Raw genomic sequence first — 21,337 nt, forward strand, 5'->3', positions numbered from 1 at the left:
CATAATTATGATGCAATGCGAAATTATTAATTCTCTGTGTTATTAAAACAATAAGCAAAATTACCACTCAAGCCCTTGAATTTTTAAATGAGCAGGTTGCTGGATATCCATTAGGCCTACCAAAGGTTTATTCAACCACCATTTAAGTCATTTACCCTTCGCCACTTATCACTCACAAGCCTTCTTTGGCAAAAATTAAAACCCTTATATGATAACATGTTTACCAGAATTTTCGTAACAATCATTACTCACGCTAAAATTGAGAAAGATACAAGGTGATTAGAAGCTTAGGTTATAAAATTCTACCTAACATAAAGAAAATTACAACTCTAAAGCACAAAGCCTCTATTATTATGAAGAGGAAAAAAAGTCTTAGTTACGGGTTAGACGATTACAAGAAATTATCTGGAAACATGCTTATGTTTATGTTTTTGAGCTGACTGTGAAAAAATAACAAAAACAGAAACGGAAACTTATAATGATACAACCGTCTATTTACTTTTTTGGCCTGAAGCTTAAAGATTCAGAAAAAAGTGGTTTAGCGAGCCTAGATCCCGACTAGTAATTGAATAAAAAAAAGGTCCTTAAAATGAAAAAAAGGAGTGACATTAAAGTTGAAAACGAGCATAAATTATCCTAAGTATATGAGGGGCTGCTGTCGCCTACATCCCCACTCTTCAGGCTGAGGTTTGACAAGTCCTTTCCTTAAAACATTTTCGATGCTTAGAAACCAAATCAGCTGGTAACTGCAAGCGTTTTATTTACCGGTTGACTTCCAAAATATTTGAACTGACAATTTTAGTACTTAAAATAAATTCGATTAAATAAGCCGTTTTATTTTAGAATCAGTGGGGTAAGAATGTGTTTTTATAAGCTTTTTATGACATTAGCCTTAACTGCAAGCATTCAGTCTTAAACAAAAGAGAGAAACACGCCACACTATTGTCCCAAGGGCAAGAGTTGAAGCCCCCAATTTACAAGATAGTTTTCTTAGTTTTCAATTTTGATGCCACTCGTTACTTTACCTTGAGAAAATTGTTTTCTTTAAATTAATTTCTCTTCGTATCTAATATTATATTTAGGGCAATCAAAGCATTGTGGATTTGTAACCCATTTAATTCCATGTTCTTTATGCTATGCTTTACTGTTTGATTAAATTAATAAAAAGAGAGTTCTCTTAAATAAATATAAACTGGGTGTTAAAACTTAAAACAATTAGAAATTACAATTAAACACAAAAAAGATAAGCTTCCTAAATACAATTAAATGTGACTTTAAACCTTGAAAAGAGCGTAAATTAAGTTAAAAAAGGGGGAGGAGCAGGACTAACCCCTTTACCAACCTACCATTTGTAATATTAAGGTTTCTCTCGCCGAGTTTTTATGTGAATATCCGATACCCTTCGCACCTCCCTGGTGTGGATGGTTCCTCCCACAAAGAAAATTAAAATTTAAAGCTAAATGTGCATATTTCCACATATTACACCACCTCCCCTCTACCTCTGGTAAATTCTTGGATACACTGCCAGGGAAACATAAACAGCCGAATATTTACAACGAAAAAACATGCTATTTTCTTTTCCTCGTTTCAACGCGCACTTATTTCAGCACGTCTATTAAGTGAATGTTAATAGGCCTCGTATAACTGGACACATCACACTGTCACGTGACATATAAATTAAGAAGATTTGGAGACATTAAAAAACATTTAGGTCTAGCATTTAATATACAAGGAGCCAAAAAAGATATAGAACTTGTTTTGCTACTTTTTAATACCCTTCTTACACGTCTACTGGTCATAACTTTAATCTCCTTCAGAGTTATCAAATTTCGGAACAAAAAAGTAACGAAAGATGATGATAATAAGGATTGACGATTCCACGCCCTCGCTTTTACAACGATACCACAAGATTTGTTTCCAAGGTAAAAACGAAGAATCGGAAAAAAATTGCAGATGTAGTTTCTTTTCAATTTATATGTACTCGATTGTTGCTATCAGTAGGGTTATTCAAGGAGCCGAGTTAGTTGTAGTTAGCGCTTACCTATCCCTGAGTTTGAAAATCGGACTCTCCAAAATCTGCGAGAATTGATTTTAATAAAAATCAACTATTTGTAGTTTTTACCGAGGTGGGTACGCACTTTCGGAAATGAAGAATAAGAGGTGGCGCGTACTGAGCGTGGTCGAAGTGTGTCAAGTGTGGCAAAAACTGTACAAGGTGTGGCATAAACTATGCCAAGCGTGGCAGAACTGTACGGCACACGGGGCGTTCTGAGATGTACACCAGTTGGCAGAAACTGGGCACCCCCATGGTTTTTCTAACGTTCATGTATTTACGAACTTTGATTTTCGGAGATATTTCGGAGAACCCAATTTTCTTTTGGGGAAATTAGATAAATGCTGAAAAATTCTTGGATACTGGAAACCCTGGCTGCAGTTGACTATTGAAACGAAAACTTAGAAAGGCGGAGCCAAACTTGCAAATTTGAAAGTTTTAAATTGCAAATTTCACAAGGCGATTCTGATTATTTTCGTCAGTGAGGAAGGAGGATATACTATACTGAAAAATCCACATTATTTCTATGCATCTTGACAACCAGATTAGGTAGGACAAAACGGACCAAAGCTTATTTGTTGTACAAAATTTTACTTGCGAATTTCGGGGGAGGGGGTTTGCCCTCCTCCCTAGACAATTTTTTCCGACTCGTAAAAACGTAACAAAAATGCATATAAACAGTTTTTATGCATTTCTGATTTTTTTTACCCCTTCGCCAAAATCCTGAGAACGCCCCTGGTTCCAAGCAATAATCTAAAAAGAGCACAATAAATAAAACCTTGGATAATACCGTATGTATTTTCTGTTGCATGAGAGTTTGGCATACACTTAAACATTTGCAAAGAAAAACAATAAGCGAAATCAATCACTAAAGGTGAATAATAATAAAGCGAATTACTTACAATCGATGAAGACTCGGAGTGTTGGCAAACAACAAATCTGGAATAAACTGAATTCTGTTGTTGCTCAAGCGCCTAAAAAATTATTCATATCAATTTTATTCACTGAAATCTGTCAACCAAACAGTTCGTGGAAACAAACTGTAAGTTTGGAGCGATGCGGCTCAACAGTAACAGAAACTCTAGAAAACGGAACCTTAATACCAATAGATATATCAAAGAAATCGGCTTATTATGATGATTCCAATATTGTAAGCTTCATTAAGTTTAGTGTTACCCATCAAAGGCTTCAAGCCAGAAAAAATTGCCTGGTTTTCGAAAAAAAAGGAGAAACACCCCCTAAAAGCCCAAGAATCTTAATGATTCAGTGTATCAAAGAACCCTATTGTAGAGGTTTTAAGCTCCTATCTGCAAAAATGTGGAATTCTGTATTTTTTTTTGCCAGAAGAAAGATTTTGCATTTTTTTTTTGCCAGAAGAAAGATCACGGATGCATGTTTACTTGTTTTTTTTTTTTAGAAGTCTAGTGTAACAGTATCGACCCAGTGGCGCTAGAATATCACGAGATGGTTCATTTAAACGGAAATTAAAAGTTTTAGTGGTCTTTTTAAGTGACCAAAGAGATTCGAGGGCAACTATGCCCCCCCCCCCGAGACCCCTTTTTCCCAAAATTGTCCGATCAAAATTTTGAGATCGCCATTTTACTCAGCATAGTTCAAAGGCCCAATAACTATGCCTTTGGAGATAATATGACCCCCCACAGCCCCTGGGGAAAGGTATTTAAGTTAAAAAATTTACCCACTGTTTACGTATAGTATTGTATACATTTTTCGGGAGGTGGAGCCGAATTTTCTGTTTAGAAGATTTTCCAAAGGGAGAATTTTCCATAAGGAGAGAAGTTTCCAGGGGGTGAACTTTTCAGGGGAAACTTTCCACTGGGGGAATTTCCAGAACTCCTATACAAAATTCTGTTTTTATGTCTTGATTTCTCTTTGCCGACCCAATTTTACGCGTGGAGATGCTAAGGCCGTAATTAAGTGAGCTGATAAAACTCGAAAATCCCATGTTAAAATTGAAAATTTATATTTAAAAGTACTCAAGTATTCATTGGCGGAAGATACCGCTTTTAATATCAGGCCGTAGCTTCTTGAAGATGCTACAAAATTTTTGCTAGGATTTTGCTCTATTTCCTCTAATTGCTTAGAAATCTTAGAAAATGTCTCTTTCTTTTTCACAAGTGTACTCAATGAAGGATATTGCTTTTAGAACAAAAACGGTACTATCATGAGCAGAAAACAATAACCTGTAAGTTGATTGCATAACCCAATGATTGCAACCATTTTTCGATGTATTTTCCTGTTTTCGAACAGTCCCATAGAATATTTTCAGCTATCTGAAATTTTTACAAGTTTGTTTTGTCAGAAAGAATCCTTTCAAATCGTCGGTAACACGCCTAGAGACCAGATTGACAAGCTGGTATAAATAACCTCCTATTTCCGCCAATGAATAAGTGCTATTTGAAGGGTTTTTGACAATCGACGGTCTCTAGAAAATTCAGAGACAGAAGGCTACAATAACTTTGAATTTGAACCTCGATGTTTTCAAGTTCACTTCATCACGGCCTTAAAGGTAATTGCCCAGGGTAAATTTTCATCGGGATTGAATTGTCTAGAGAATATTTCTGTGTGGAGGGGATTTTTCCATGGAGGTGGAACCTGATTTCCAGGTATTATTTAAAAAAGATCAGATATTAGATAAATAAAAAAGTTTTTTCAAATGAAAGTAAGGCGCAACATTAAAACTTAAAACGAACGGAAATTATTACGCATATGAGGAGGGTTGGTCCCTCCTCAACACCTCGCTCTTTACTCAAAAGTTTGAATTTTATCCCAATTCTTTAAAAACGACTCTGAGACACAAGGGTCGTTAATTAGAACAATAAGAAGCTTTTTTTAAAGTACTAAAAAACTGGTACTAAAAAAATCTTCCAATTACAGTACTAAAAAAACTGTAACCAGAAAACTACAGTCCTCCATCTTGACGTACAAGAAAAATCTCTTTTTCGCACGGGAAATAGTGATGATTCTCCTTTTTAATTCTGTCGACACTAAAAAGGGGGCGTTTAATTTTATTTACTACAATTTTATATAGCCTACTTGTTCTTCTTCACAATTATTTAATTTTGAATTCTCCTTTTTAAGAAAACCCACCAAAAACATATTGCATGACTTTTGAAATAAACAAATCCAGTACAATTTTTAGGCCTCAAGTTCTTTTCTTTTTATTCACATATATTTCATTCAAGCACCCCCAGGGATCTCCCAAGACATAGAACTTTCTAAGGAAAATTAATGGAAGCTAATTATCAAGCATCCATTCAGCCCAAAAATACAAAAAGCCCTCCTGTTGGTAAAGCACCTCATTCTCAGAGTCCATTTGTTCTAGAAAAGTGGTTCAAGGAGCTAAGATAGCCCTGGTTCACAACAGTAGTAGCATTATTTATTAGCTTCAGCACGTCAAAGATAATACTATAAAAGGAAGAGCTAATGTTTCCATATGTTTCTTAGTGGGACGGTGGCGTCAATTTGCGAAAATTTAGGGTGGTGGCAAAATATAATTTTTAATATCTAGGGGTGGCAAATGAGTCATTTGTTCCTCTTTCATCGAAAATACAAAAAAGGCATTCTTCGTTGAAAATATCCCTAAAAGGTATTTTTCAAAGTCTAGGGGGATAGTCTAGCTTGAGAGGCCAAAGCCCCCTCCCCAAATGGACGAAACCACAGTGGGGTAAAAATAGACGATAACCACTATAAACTTAAGAGTATAAAACAAAATAAGTAGTTTTTATTTATGCATCAAGATAAATCAAAAATAAAGCAGGTCAAAGATTTTTCCAATTCTATGAGAATAAATTGACAGAAATTTGGATCCTGTGCAATACTTTGATCAAAAGGTGGTTCTAGAGGAAAATCTTGGGGGGAGGGCAATGTGACAAGGGCGCCAATAATTGACCAAATTGACAAGTTTATTTAAAAAAGGATAGAAAAAGAGAAAAAAACAAATGAGGGTCCCAGAAAAATTTTTGGGGTCCGTGGTCCTCCCGCTCCCTGGATCTATCCCTGCTTTAATCAGGGCATATACACAATAGCTTATTTCAGGAGGAGACACGCTAAATAGAGGTAAGAGACCGGTTCCAAATGCCATGAAAATACAAATTATGATGAACAAGTCAGAAATAACTAACAAACAACAATCTCAAGATTCAGAGAGAGATAAGAAACCAAAAGCCCCTATCCTGCATATCGTCGCTATTATACCTAAACAGCGTATCTCATATTTTCGAACTTCTGACATAATATCCAAAAATTGTTTGCTGAGCTGGATTCAAACGGCGGATCAGCATGGCAATGCACATCCAATCATACTTCAATCTTCCTGATCTGTATTACTCTGCTGATCCTCCCTTTGAGAACAGCTTAGCAAGCTGTTTTGGCAAGTATCTAAGAAGTTTTAAAATGTCGGATAAGACCTTTAGACGTAACAGCAAAGATATATCCTTTCTGTTAACCAATTTTTATTAAATAATTCTGTCCTTAGTTCTGTGTTTGAATTCTGTTCCAATTGTTTAATACGACTTCCGAAACAATGTTTATTTACTTGGAACAATAAAAGCTTTTTTTAAGTGCTAAAAAACTTTAGCGTAGAGCGCGAGGTGTTGAGGAGGGACAACCCCACACATATACGTAATAATTTCTGTTCGTTTAAGTTTTAACGTTGCTCCTTAGTTTCAGTTGAAAAAACTTGTTTTTTTAATATAATATACATAAAGAGCTAAGCTACGTTTATTTATAAAGGACTATGATTTATATACTTATCTGTTTTTATATACATTCTTGAGTGATTAAACAGGGTTGGTCCTGTTTGTGGTTGAGCCTATGTAGGAAAAACCTGACAAGGCACCAACCAGTTTTTTTGTTCAATGATGCATCTGAATTAATTAACTAATTGGTGCCAATTATCGAAATAATGACTGGGTTATTTTTTCTTTTCTTCAAAATATATTTTCTAGGAGGAGAATTAGTCATTTAAAATATCAATTTCTACTCCATTTTCATTTACATTTTTACAGTGTGGTTAAATAAATAAAAAAGAAGTGCCAATTTGACTTATAAGCTCCTAGAATAGGTCTAAAGGAGATGATAGCAACATCGAACTTATTCTTGTAATGGACGATATGTGTATAATTATTCGATGTAGGTTCTTAACGGCCAAAGAAATGCGAGGGTTTTAGGTCCTCCCCCCTCAAGAACGACTTCTTAGCTGAAACGTTACACAAGATATCGAAAATAAACATACAAACACATAGTCTGGTAACTATTGGAACCATTGCTATCTAAATGAAGACCAAAGAATATTATAAGCAAGAAACATGAGTATATGAAGGATTTTTCCAAGGGCACTACTTCAGGGGTAGGGGTAAATCCGTCTAAAAGGACTAGATAGTTGATTTGTTTTGTAGTTCTCAAAGCACCAGGCAATCAAGTACCAAATGCGATATTAGTTCTATCCTCGGTTTGATTATGTGTTTATTAGGTTGTAAATGTCTGTTGAAACTTCACGACGGAGATCTCTCTCTTTTTCAGAACCAGACGATGATCCATCCTACCCGGCACCGATGGACGATGGGGTGACTGCCGTAGTCCAACATGATCTATCAGCAGCAGCCTCTTTTGCAATTTTCAGCCAGTCCTCATCCCAACGATCTCCGTGTCGGTGAAAGCCACCCCAAGGATCCAGGTCATTCTTGAATGTCTACCAGAGATTTTTTCTTTGGCCGCCTCGTCTCCGTTTCCAAGTTGGAAGAAGGTTTTAGGTGAGGACATCCCGGGATATGATTCCAGCTGGCCGTCGTAGTGTGTGTCCCAGGTATTTCAGTCGTCATTATTTCATGATCACCGAGAGGGGCGCCTTCTAGGCTCATCACCTTCGAACCTCAGCGTTTGAATTATGAGACCACCGGCTAACTCGTAGTATGTGTCTCATGCATCGATGGTTGAATACTTCTAGTGAACGTGTTTCTTCGGCCTTTAAAGGCCAAGTTTCATAGGCGTAGTGCAGGATCTATCAAACAGTTGCCTTGTAGACGTTAATCTTTGTTTTGATGCTAATTTCATGTCTATTCCAAAGCGACTTGTTCATGGTTTTGAAGACACACCATGCCTTTTCTATTATAGCTCTAACTTCGGGTTCTGCATCTCCGTTCGGTGTTAAGATAAAACAAAGGTAGCAGAATTCTTCAACAGTCTTGATGGTTTCGCCCTCTAGTTGGATATCTAGTGGTTTGGGGCATTTGCTTTCATGAATTTTGTTTTAGACATACTGATCATGAGGCCAGCTTTCTTTGATATACAGGATACATCGTTGACCATCTTTTGGAGCTCAACCAAAAAGAAAAATGTGCTCTTAACCCTAATTTAAAAATGATAGATTTACACTAGATTTAACTGAACAGAAGTTTTAATTACAAAAGAAAGTTTCTGGAGCTCAAACCCATCCAGCATCAGGTAAAATAAAAAAGAAGTACACCATCAAAATTCTCATCGTCAAAAGCCCTTCACTGAAAACTCACACATACCCAATCTAGAAACCAAGGAAATTCCGTCTTTGCATGGATAGTAGAGATGGGTCTCAGTTTTTCCGCGAATTTAGCAGGCTACTTGAAAATCGAAAGGGGGACACGCAAAAGTTCATATAGAGGGTAATGTAGATATTCAGGTACTTCCTAAAAACCAACGCTAATGATGCAACGCTTGAATGTGATTTGGGCGATTTTGTGGGGCAAAATAACATTTCTGGTCCAATAAGAGCCAAAATGCTATCCAGTGAAAATTTTAGAGAGCCAATACATCCAGCATGGTATCATGCCGTGGCTAATTCTTCTTTAAAGCTTTATCCCTTCTTCTCATTAAATAAAGTCTGAACTCAAAAAAAAATATGTTCTATTCTTTTTTCGGTGTCTCTGTGTTGTTGTTGTTTTTGTTGTTGCTGTGTGTGCGTTGTTGTCTGTGTTGTTTTTTTGGTGTTGCTGTGTCTCTGTGTGTTTGATAGTATCTGGGCTGGGGGATCTAGTTATACCATGATTTCACAAAATTAAGATCATTTTCGAAGCAGAGTAGCGGCCAGCGAATAGTTTCTGTCGCAGCGTCGGGTAGAATTTTCGAGTTTTTTTTTTAAACTATTGTTTAGTTGAATTATTAAACTATTTTTTATTGTTTGATTAAATTCAGGTGCATTCTAAAGCTAAAGGTAAATTGTATTTTGATTCAAGAATGAGTACAAACTTCAAAAATCAGAGATTTTGGAAAAATTTTAATAAGCAACCAATTAGCTTTACAAATATACTAGCCTTACTTCAACGAAGCCATAACAAGCTTAATGTAAAAGCATCAAAAAAAACTGAAACAGTATAATTTTAAGGTAAGAAATAAGATGGAATTAGGTACAAATAAAGGTAAAAAAGGTAAAAAATAAGTGAAAATATAGGTAAAAATAAGGTAAAACAAGGTATGTATAAAGGTATACAAGGTATATATAAAAGTGTAGGTAAAACAAGATAAGAAGTAAGGTAAAATCAAACAGTTCGTGGTAACGAACTGTAGTAAGGAGCGACCCGGCTCAATAGTAACCAAAACTCTAAAAAATTGAATTTTGATATCAATAGCTACATCAAAAGAATTGCATTTTAATGCTGATTTTAAATATATAAGTTTCATCAAGTTTACTCTTACCCATCAAAAGTTACGAGCCTGAGAAAATTTGCCTTATTTAGGAAAATAGGGGGAAACACCCCTTAAAAGTCATAAGATCTTAACGAAAATGACACCATCAGATTCAGCGTATCAGAAAACCCTACTGTAGAAGTTTCAAGCTCCTATCTACAAAAATGTGGAATTTTGTATTTTTTGCCAGAAGACAAATCACGGGTGCGTGTTTATTTGTTTGTTTGTTTTTTTTTTTTCTTTTCTTTTCCCCAGGGGTCATCGTATCGACCAAGTGGTCCTAGAATGTCGCAAGAGGGCTCATTCTAACGGAAATGAAAAGTTCTAGTGCCCTTTTTAAGTGACCAAAAAAATTGGAGGGCATCTAGGCCCCCTCCCACGCTCATATTTTTCCCAAAGTCAACGGATCAAAATTTTGAGATAGCCATTTTGTTCAGCATAGTCGAAAACCATAATAACTATGTCTTTGGGGATGACTTACTCCCTCACAATCCCTGGGGGAGGGGCTGCAAGTTACAAACTTTGACCAGTGTTTACATATAGTAATGGTTAATGGGAAGTGTACAGACGTTTTCAGGGGGATTTTATTCAGGGGGCTGAGGAGAGGGGACTATGTTGGAGGATCTTTCCTTGGAGGAATCTGTCATGGGGGAAGAAAAATTCAATGACAAGGGCGCAGGATTCTCTAGTATTACTATAAGAAAACAATGAAAAATAAACATGAAAACGTTTTTTCAAATGAAAGGAAGAAGTAGCATTGAAACTTAAAACGAACAGAGATTATTACGCATATGAGGGGTTCTAAAAATACTTTAGCATAAAGAGCGAGGTATTTAGGAGGAGATAAATACCTTGCTCTTTATGCTAAAGTATTTTTAGTAGTTGCAACTATTTATTCTACGGCCTTTCTGATTCAGGGGTCATTCTTAAAGAATTGGGACAAAACTTACGAATTAGTGTAAAGAGCGAGGTATTAACGAGGGTACAAACCCCCTCGTATACATAATAAAAATATAAGGTTATGAAAGTTTGTTACGTAAGTTAATTCTTAAGTTACGTATATTTTTTACTAATAAAAACGTTCGTTAAAAATTAAAAGTTCTAGTTGCCTTTTTAAGTAACAAAAAAATTCGAGGGCAACTAGGCCTCCTTCTCCACCCCTTATTTCTCAAAATCGTCTGATCAAAACTAAGAGAAAGCTATTTAGCCAAAAAAAGAATTAATATACAAATTTCATTTTAATAATTTAAGTGCGGAGAGCCAAAACCAAACATGCATTAATTCAAAAACGTTCAGAAATTAAATAAAAAAAAACTAATTGTTTTAGCTGAAAGTAAGGAGCAACATTAAAACTTAAAACGAATAGAAATTACTCCGTATATGAAATGAGTTGTCCCCTCCGCAACCCCTCGCTCTTTACGCTAAAGTTTGACTCTTTGCCACAATTCTACTTTTTAAAACAATTAAAAGCTTTAGCGTAAAGAGCGAGGGGTTGCGGAGGGGACAACTCATTTCATATACGGAGTAATTTCTGTTCGTTTTAAGTTTTAATGTTGCTCCTTACTTTCAGCTAAAAAAATTAGTTTTTTTTTATTTAATAAGGAAAAAAAAATAAAGGTAAAAAAAATCACGAAACTGAAATCAAAGGAATTATACCTGGTACCCAACAACTTGTTTCTAGGAACGAAGTTGTAAATCAGGGAGCTAAATTTCTTTTTCATGGCATAAGTCCGCCGAAGCTAAGTTTTTAATCTTTAAAATGAAATGGAATTTATTATTATTAGACACCTCTCAGCCATTTCCTATTATTCAACCCCTTCGTTCCAATTCAATTATGCTCCTAATATAAACTAAGTCTGCGAAAATTCCCATAGATAAGCACTTGAATAAATTCTATGAACATTTTGAGTTGCAATGTACGCACTTAAATTGTACAGCTCAAAGTAGGCAATATAGAACCAAATCTCTTTAGTACGTTGTGTTATGTCAGAATTGACACTAATATTGACATACTTGTCAAGAATCAATTCATTGAGACTTAACGGACGCTATGAGAATTCGCCAATTGAGACTTCTAGAATATGTATTCAGGCCTAAAGAGATGGAGGAATCACCGGAGCACAAACTTCAAAGGGGCTTCTTACAAGGTTTTATTAAGGCAGTAATTTAAGCTTCAACTTAGTCCATGCTTTCTAACGGCATTAGTCGCATGTAAGGAGAAGGAGAAAACTTTCAATATTTTAAGAATTTTAGCATTCCACCAAGCAGCCAATTCACGAAAATATAGGGCGGGGGCAAAAGGTATTTTTCAAAATCTAGCAGGGGCAATATTGTTGATTTTTTCCCTTTTCAAATTAAAATACCAAAAAAATGGCACTTTATTATTATTATTATTATTATTTATTTATTATTTTTACTTATTATTTATTATTATATTATTATTATATTCTTCAAAGTTCAGGGCAAGGGCGAGGATCTAGAGGACAAACGACCCACACCCCCCATCGACGATATAAAACGGCCCAGGGTTTCATCCGGACTACCACAGTATTCAAGCGAGAACCGTTTTACCAAAAATCCAGTAGCAGGGGCAATATTGTTGATTTTTTCCCTTTTTAAATTAAAATACCCAAAAAATGGCACTTTAAAATGAAAATACACCAATAATTATATTCTTCAAAGTTCAGGGCAAGGGCGAAAATCTAGAGGACATACGACCCCCCCCCCCCACTGACGATATAAAACAGCCCAGGGTTTCATCCGAACTGCCACAGTATTCAAGCGAGAACCGTTGTACCCAAGAACCATCGTTAATCCACAGACTATACTCCAATGACCAAAGATCAGGATATCTTTGAACAAAAAAGCAGTATTCATAAAAAAAAAAAAAAAAAAAAAAAAAAAAAAAAAAAAAAAAAAAAAAATATTCTAGCGATATCTTGAAACCTCATTCCACTAGTTTAAATATAGTGCAGGTCATCGTGTTTTTGTGAAATATTATTTAGTTTTATCATTTTACGAAGAAGAACAATATGGCAACAAGATACTTAGTAAACCCAGACATTCGTTAAACATTGCATATTCGCTTTTTGGAGATAGCCTACCCCTAGCTGCATGTATAGTCCAATTGCTAGAGGATATCGGACCAACACTAAGAGGAGAAAATAATATCAAAACCAGGGGTGTACTATTTTTACCATGTTTTTACGCAATCTTTGCATAAAAATATACCCCTTCCGCGCGCATTAAAATATACCCCTTCTAAAGAATCGTTAGGGCATACAGAGAAGCCTAGACTAGCGACATAGCGTGACAAAAGTTAAAACACCATAAGGGGCCGCAATGAATAAGTCACACCCTACTTTATTGAACAGCTCGTGGCAATAAACTGTAAGTAAGGAGCGACTTGCCCAATAGTAACCGAAAACCTAAAAAAACGAATTTTGATAAACAATAGATACATAAAAGAATTGGTTGTTCAGACTGATGCCAAATATATAAAATTAATTAAGTTTTATGTTACCCATCAGAAGCTAGGAGTTTGAAAAAAATTGCCGGATTTTCAGAAATAAGGAGCAACACTAAAACTTAAAACGAACAGAAATGATTCCACATATGAGAGGGAATACCCCTTTGTGAACCCTTGCTCTTTACGCTAAAGTTTGACTTTTGTCTCAAAGACAAGGGTAATGGAATTTAAATGAGAATCGTCTTTAAAAAACTTTAAGAATTTAGCACTAAGATCGAGAGACTGAGGAGGGGGTAGTCCCCACATATACAGAATAATTTATGTCCATTTTAAGTTTTAATGTTGCTCCTTACTTACAGTTGATTTTTTTAGGGGGAGACAAAAAAATCATTCCCCCGGTACCCGAGGTCAGCTATAGACAGCCCTGTACGCAATATGTATGATTAAACAAAATAGTTAAAAGGCAATTATTAACTGGAGTGAAATCTCGTCATAGAGGCAGATTCAGATGCACCTTCAACCAAACTGACCTAAGAAACCTCAGTACATTTAGCCGTTGATAATGACAGAACAAATTGACAGCAGAAAGCCAGAGGAAGAATTTGGAGTTCCTTCTTGACGTCTTCGGAGCCGTCTCCGGCCCTTCGTGACGTCTTCGGTGTAGTTCTAAACATTGGGTTTAATATTTGGAAAGCACTAGCACAAACTCGTTGCAGTTTAAGAAGAACGAAGATCATAATGGCGAAAAATCCTTTTTTAAACAGTGTGAGATTAGTCCCGTATTGTTTAAAGCTTATTTGGCACTTTAAATGTCAATTCCAAAAATTTTGAAGTATTTCTACAGGGATTTCTTAAACCAATGTTAAAACTGTTTTAAGAGAAACATAGTCAAATAGGGAAAAAGATTCTATATGTTTTTATATTCTTGTGCGTATAAACATAGAATTTGTTGACCGTTTATACCGTTCAATGGTATGTACAGCAAATCGTATTGTTTTTTCAACTTTTTCTCCTTTCTAAAACCTCGCAGTTTGTACATATGTATTCCGATATTCATCTAAGGTTTAAGCTCTACATAATCCACCATCTCTGAAGGTTTAAAGTGCCCACCCCCTGAAGACTTCCCCTCAAATATGTACCTAGGTGTGAGCCTAACTTATATACAAATTCTAAATAACCTCTAGGCAAGCGTCAATTTGAATTATTTTTAATCGAACAATATTTTTGGGTGTGTTCAATCATAACATTTTTCATTACCTCTTTTCCTGAATTCCTAGCCTATATTATCTTTTGTTAATCTCGACTCGCCCATCCTAAACACAAGAAATTACAAGCTTCTTGATTTCTACTAACCAGAAAAAGCCATAAATTTCTTTACTATATGCTATTCCGGCTAGTTTTTAATCGCCAAATATTTCAAGTTTTCAAATTTTAATGTTTTTAGCTATCCATCCAACGATACGATCTCTCAACTATACTGTTGAGCCGCATCGACTAATAAATTTGTGAAGCAGTGGTAGCGAAAATTAATAGTATCCAACAACGAATTAATGCGAGTCGTAACAAGAGCCGCAAAAATCTATTTCTTCTAAATTTGAGTTTTTAAGTCAGATTTTATTAATCAATTTATTTTCTTAAGAAAATAAAAGTGAGTCGCCACTTACAACACTTTTTGGAACACGCGGGAATAGCCCATGTCAAAAGAATCTCTAAGATATAAAAAACCTTTGACACAGTTAAACCTCCCCCCCCAAAGGTCCTTAACAATCTCCCTCCAAAGCCAGATTCTGGGTTTGAGTCTGCACCATTTATTCGGCACATTTTTTGCACAATTATTTTATAGGGAGGATAGCTTCGTCCAGACCCTCGATACAGGCTAAATGTACAAAAACTACGTGAGACCATACAACTCCAAAAATATCTAACTGTTATAAACAATATATTTTATGATATATATTACATTATTATTATACCTATTACATCTATTGATAATTCAATGAAACTCAAAATAATTTTGCACTTGAAGCACTTTCTGCAATACACGAGGTTATGGCTATTATCTCGCAAACACCGGTAAACCCCCTAATCAGGTTTAAATCCACTGCCCTTACCCCCAGCAAAACTGAAAATACATGCAAATACGCAAGTATAGGCTATATTATTGCCAAAAAGACATAATACCCTTTAACATGGTCAAATCCCTTCCCACTCCTCCTCCAAAAACAAATTACTTGACAATTTTCCTTCGAGCCAAAATCCTGGGTAAGTAATTGCCCCGGAGGCTCGGTTAGAAGAGCGCGTGTCGGGAGAATTGGATCTCCGCACGGGGAAGTAAAAACATAAACAGTTACTTTACATAGAATATTCAAAAATACTAAAAAAAAGTTCCGGGTGACAAAAAAGATACATTATGTCATGCATCCTCATAAATAGAAGGAACGAAATGGGGCCTGTCGGAAAGCTACATATTTAGCACTAAATATGAACATATTTATGCATATCAAATACATATTTGACATATTATATATTTAGCATATCAAAAATAATTAGCACTGCCTGACTTAAATATGACCCTTATTTTTACAAAATATTAACTTGGGGGGATTAGAGACAACAAAGGCTAAAAACAAATAGTTTCGAAAAAAACCACAGTTGATTTAATAAGGATTACAATTTATTCAATATTTAATTAACAATTTTCAAACTGTTACAACTTGTTAGAGCTTAAGGGAGGCGGAAGGGTAGAGCACAAAGTTTTAGGATTTAACCCTTTTCTATAATTTAATAGAAGCGTTCAATACTAAGCCAGTACTAGAATTCAGCAGTTTTCTTTTTAATTGCGATAACGATTACGGGTAACTAACCATGGCCCTCCGTTACCTCCGTAAGAGCACCTCTGCTATTACGAGGGCTAGCCGTATCTTATACCTAAGTCTCCCTATCAGCATCGAACTAACAGTATTGTGATCATCTACATTTCTCGTCGTTAATCTGCCTCCTATGCTTCAAATGCTTCCAAGAAGCATCGTCTGAAACAATGCACTCCGCTGCATTGTTTGGGTTTTCAGAGATTATACAATCAAAAAGAAAATCTAGGCGAAATGGCTATTACTTAACTGAGTAGGCTATTATCCTATTTATTCCAGCCACAGAATGAAATGTACCTAAATTTAAAATTTTTTTAAATAATTAGTGACCAATAACAAAAAGTTAGAGAGCATTTAATGGCTAGTTGGTTTGCAAAACAAATTCTAAATATTAAAAAGAAAGTTGTAGGTCACATTTTAGCTTGCATCAACCAGGAACACGAATTCACCAAAATATAGGGCAGAGACAAGAAACTTTTTGTTTAATATTTCTTTGAATGAGCATATAAAAATGGTGTTTTTCAGAATATTTAGGGGGGTCAATTTAGCTTCTTTTCTATTTTTTTTCCAATGAAAATACCAAAAAAACTATTTTTAAAAATCTAGGGGACAATTTCGTCCCCTGCCCTTTCTCTCACTTGTCAACCATAACACCAACTAGCACATTTTGTTGTTCTTTAAGCCTAAATAAAACAATTGGCAAGTAGTTTAAATAACAAGGGGTTGCATGATATTTGCATGATTCTGGCTGAGTATTCGCGTTGCATGATAGGCATGATAGATTAGCAATATTTAGAAATTCTAAGAACTAACTCTTTATACTGATAAATTCAGACTATAATAACTATAAAGTTAATATATCACTCTGATTTAGACAACACAGGGTGGAAACACTCAAATCTCGGACAGAGTACACAGTCTGACTCAGTCTGACTTTCACTATGGTATTTCACCACCGGCCCTTAATGATAAATAAATCAGTGAGCTTAGCGTAAAAGACGTATCTAGCTTTAAAGATGATTTTTTTTTTAGTTTGGTCATTTCGAGGAAAATATCTACCACTTTCCAATGCGAGAAGTTCATGCCAGCCTTATAAATGAAATAAAGTTTGACTCCTTCTCTCAACTCTAATTTTAAAACACTAAAAAACTTTAGCGTAAAGAGCGAGGCGTTGAGGAGGAAACAGCCTCTTTCATATACGGAGTAATTTCTGTTCGTTTTAAGTTTTAATGTCGCTCCTTACTTTCACTTAAAAAAAACTTGTTTTTTTATTTAAATTCTGAACGTTTTTGAATTAATGAATGTTTTGATTTTGGCTCTCCACACGTGAATAATCAAAACGAAATTTGCATATTATTATTTTTTTGGCTAAATAGCTTTCTCATAGTTTTGATGGTACGATTTTGAGAAAAAAGGAGTGGGGGAGAAGGTCTAGTTGCCCTTCAATTTTTTGGTTACTTAAAAAGGCAACTAGAACTTCTAATTATTAACGAACGTTTTTATTGGCAAAAAAAAACACACTTACGAATTAACTTACGTAACAAACTTCTATATTCGTATGTTTTATTACGTATATGAAGGGGTTCGCCCCCTCGTTAATACCTTGCTCTTTACACTAAAGCTTAGATTTTGTCCTAATTTCTTAAGAATGACCCCTGAATCACAAAGGTCGTAGAATAAACAGCTGAAATTACTAAAAATACTTTAGCGTAAAGAAGGAGGTATTAGAAGGGAAGAATCCTATATGTGTAATAATTTCTGTTCGTTTTAAGTTTTAATGCTTCTCCTTACGTTCAGTTGAAAAAACTTTTTCATATTTATTTTTTCATTGTTTTTTTTAAATAATGCTTGAAAATCCTGCGCCCCCTTCATAGAAATTCTTTTCCTCATGACAAATTCCTCCATGGAAAGATACCCCACGTAAGCCCCTCCCCTCAACTTCTCCTTGCCCCAACCAAAAAAAATTCCCTGAATACGTCTGTACACATCCCAATAACCATTACAAAACACTGGTCAAAGTTCGTAACTTGCAGCCCCTCCCACGGGGACTGTGGGGGAGTTAGTCGTACCCAAAGACATAGTTATTAGGTTTTTTGGCTATGCTGAATCAAATGGCTATCTCAGAATTTTGATTCAGTGACTTTGGGAAAAAATTAGTGCGGGAGAGGGCCTAACTGCCCTCCAATTTTTTGGTCACTTAAAAAGGGCATTAGAACTTTTAATTTCCATTAGAATGAGCCCTCTTGCGATATTCTAGGACCAAGGGGTCAATACGATCACCCCTGGAAAAAAAAAACAAAAAAAAACAAACAAAGAAACACGCATCCGTGATCTGTCTTATGTCAAAAAATACAAAATTCCGCAGTTTTTGCAGATAGGAGATTGAAACTTCTACAATAGGGTTCTCTGATACGCTGAATCTGATGGTGTGATTTTCGTTAAGATTCCATGACTTTCAGGGGGTGTTTCCTTTTCTTATTTCTCAAATAAGGCAAATTTTCCCAGGCTTGCAACCTTTGATGGGCCAGACTAAACTTGATGAAATTTGTATATTTGAAATCAGCATTAAAATGTGATTCTTTTGACATAACTATTGGTATCAAAATTCCGTTTTTTAGAGTTTCGGTTTCTATTGAGCCGGGTGGCTCCTTACTACAGTTCGTTACCACGAACTGTTTGGAAGCAATAGATCAGGGACGAAATAGGAATAGGATGAAAACAACGCGGGTCGGGCATTTTCTAACGGGGGAGTAAGGGAATTCATCACTGTATCTTGGCGTAACAAAGATACAACCAAATACATTCAAGTTCTACCTTGTGTTTTTTTAGTAGGGGGGAGTAGAACTTATTAAACTTACAAATTTTTAATTAGTAAGTTTTGTAAGAATAGAAAGTAAGTTTCACAAGAATTAGAAAGGTAATTTAAGAAGTAAAAATTAAGTAAGTAAGAATTAGAATAATAATAGTAGTAATTGGTAAGTTTAGTAAGACTTGGTATGAATAAAAAAAATTATGGCAAAGGGATATATAATTTTGCATATAGGATTCGCATATGCATTTTTTTTCTCTCTAAGGGTAAATCATCTTTATATCGTTCTTAAGATAGGTTAAATACCTGCATATTTCCTATAATAAACAATGGCCATTACAAACATACTCCTAGATAGACCTTTTTAATTTAGTACCTTTAGCTTGAAGCGAAATCAAATGAGGTTATTAAGCTGAGACTTTAACTAGTCTGAAATAAATTGTCTCTATAGTAATATGTTGCTTGTCCCAAAGGCGTAGTATGGCAACACCATTTTGGTGTATTCATAATCTGTTTGTGGTAAAAACAGCTTAAAATATTTCTTTCTCTATATTTTAACTCGCTATTATTACACAAAATAAATCTCGTAATGGATGGTCTTGTAGTAATTAGTTTTGGTTTTTCGTAGCTAGTTATTTAAATTGTGAAAGTAAGTAAATATCATTATTAGGTTTTCAGTCCATCTAAAATTCTATTTAAACTGCTTTCTAAACTGCCTTATTTCGGTAAGTGTACCCTCCCTGCAGGCCAAGATAACTAAAGACGCTGACAAATTGAAATTTCTGACCCCGTCTCCAGGACCGTATTCTTGTTCAGAGAGTTATTTTTTTCGGAAGAGGGGTTTACACAAGAGGGGGTAACAAATGTGTTTATATACATTTTTTATGTTTTTAGGAGTTAGAAAAAATCCAGAGAGGGAGGGGGGCTGAAACCCTCCCCCTAGATATGGAGTAGCCCGTCTCATTTTGAGATATAGGCCCATGGCAACTTGACTATAAACGTTTTGGCGTGTATATTTCCTATCAGTCTTTTCGCCTCCGGTAAAAACTGATGGCTCACATATTAGGATCACGTGTAGAGTCTCGTGTTAAGAGTTATTTTGCAGTTTTTACTTAATCACTTTGAACTTCTGCAGGGTTTCACTCCAACCACTTCAACTGATCAATTGTTTTTTTAGTTTAAGCAGCCTTAAATCCTTTCAATTGTCCTTTCAACAATAAAAACAGAGACAATGGCTTTTATTTTGGCTGCGGCTAGAAGAAGGTTTATGTAAATTTACACCCCCCCTTGTTTGAACTAAACAAGACAACAATAACACGCAGTTTTTTTTAATTTGATGCTAAAAATTAACAAAAAAAAACTTTGATAGTTATCCCCAGCTCCAAATGGCATGAACTATCCTAAATAAAATCTAGGATAAGAACCAGCTTAAGACTAAAGAAATTTAAGGGACCAAAACGCACCATAAGCTCTATTTATTTTTATTTGAAGAGCTGAAAATACTGAGATCCCTAATCGCAACCATACAATTGCCTATAGTCGTAAACGGTTCTCAAAGTAAGTTCATCGTCACAACATTATCTGTCTTAAAAATAGTACCTTTCTTTGTTTATGGGGAGGGGTTCTAAAGGTAAACGCATTTTACTATGGTAGTATGCATATTTTAACTCTGGATTTAATAAGATAAGCTCTAAATTTAAGATAAATTTTAGTACAGTTTTAATATCATATTCAGTTCTGCTGAATATGAGGACTGTCACTTCCCTAGGCCCAAAAATATTTGTGGATAACAGTCCCAGTAGATAAATTATGGGGAAACAAAAAAAAAGACAAGATTTTTCAAGGGGAGGTCGGACCCGTATCCCCAATAAAAAAAAATCAAAACTTGACATTCTGTATTAGACAGGGCCTTGGGCTCAAATAATTACGGCTCAGCGGGGTGGTAGTCACTCTAGTAGGCATATATAGGATAATTTCTGTTCGTCTAAGTTTTAATGTCATTCTTTATTTTCATTTGAAAATCATAGTTTTTGTATGTTTCATTTCAGTTAGCTTTTGATATTATACTCGAGGCTACCTTAAATGAGAGCAGGATGACATCCCTCTTCTCCCTTGTCCTTTCATTCATGGATATTGTAATAACAGAAAATGACACTCAGGGAGTATTGCATCCAGCCACTGTTATAGCCTCTCATGGTTGTAATATTCTATTATCAAGATCCTTATTACTAGCTTTTTTTCAACGAGTTCAGTCTTACGTCTACGAATTTTTCACGAACTGGAATCTCTGCAAAAACTCGCGATGATAGGGAATATCCTATTATAATGTATGTCTCCTAAATTGAAAGAAAAATGCAATAACAAGGTGACGAGTACATTAATTAAATAAAGAACTATTTTATGCCAAAATACAAACTAAAAGATAAGAGGAAGTCTTTCATAGGAATGACTAGGAGTAGCTG

The 21,337-nt window shown here is 35.2% G+C and overlaps 1 protein-coding gene across 3 annotated transcripts in view; it reads right to left on the reverse strand.

Moving 5' to 3' along the window:
* LOC136027015 (protein slit-like) overlaps positions 1-21,337 on the reverse strand; it is a 303,464-nt gene that overhangs the window by 238,688 nt on the left and 43,439 nt on the right. For all 3 annotated transcript variants that reach the window (XM_065703919.1, XM_065703918.1, XM_065703917.1), the window contains exon 4: positions 2,956-3,027. In XM_065703919.1, coding sequence (XP_065559991.1) covers positions 2,956-3,027 — 72 coding nt within the window. The remainder of the gene's footprint in view (positions 1-2,955; positions 3,028-21,337) is intronic.

The sequence above is a fragment of the Artemia franciscana genome, chromosome 5 (assembly GCF_032884065.1).
Source record: "Artemia franciscana chromosome 5, ASM3288406v1, whole genome shotgun sequence".
NCBI classification, from domain to species: Eukaryota; Metazoa; Arthropoda; class Branchiopoda; order Anostraca; family Artemiidae; genus Artemia; species Artemia franciscana.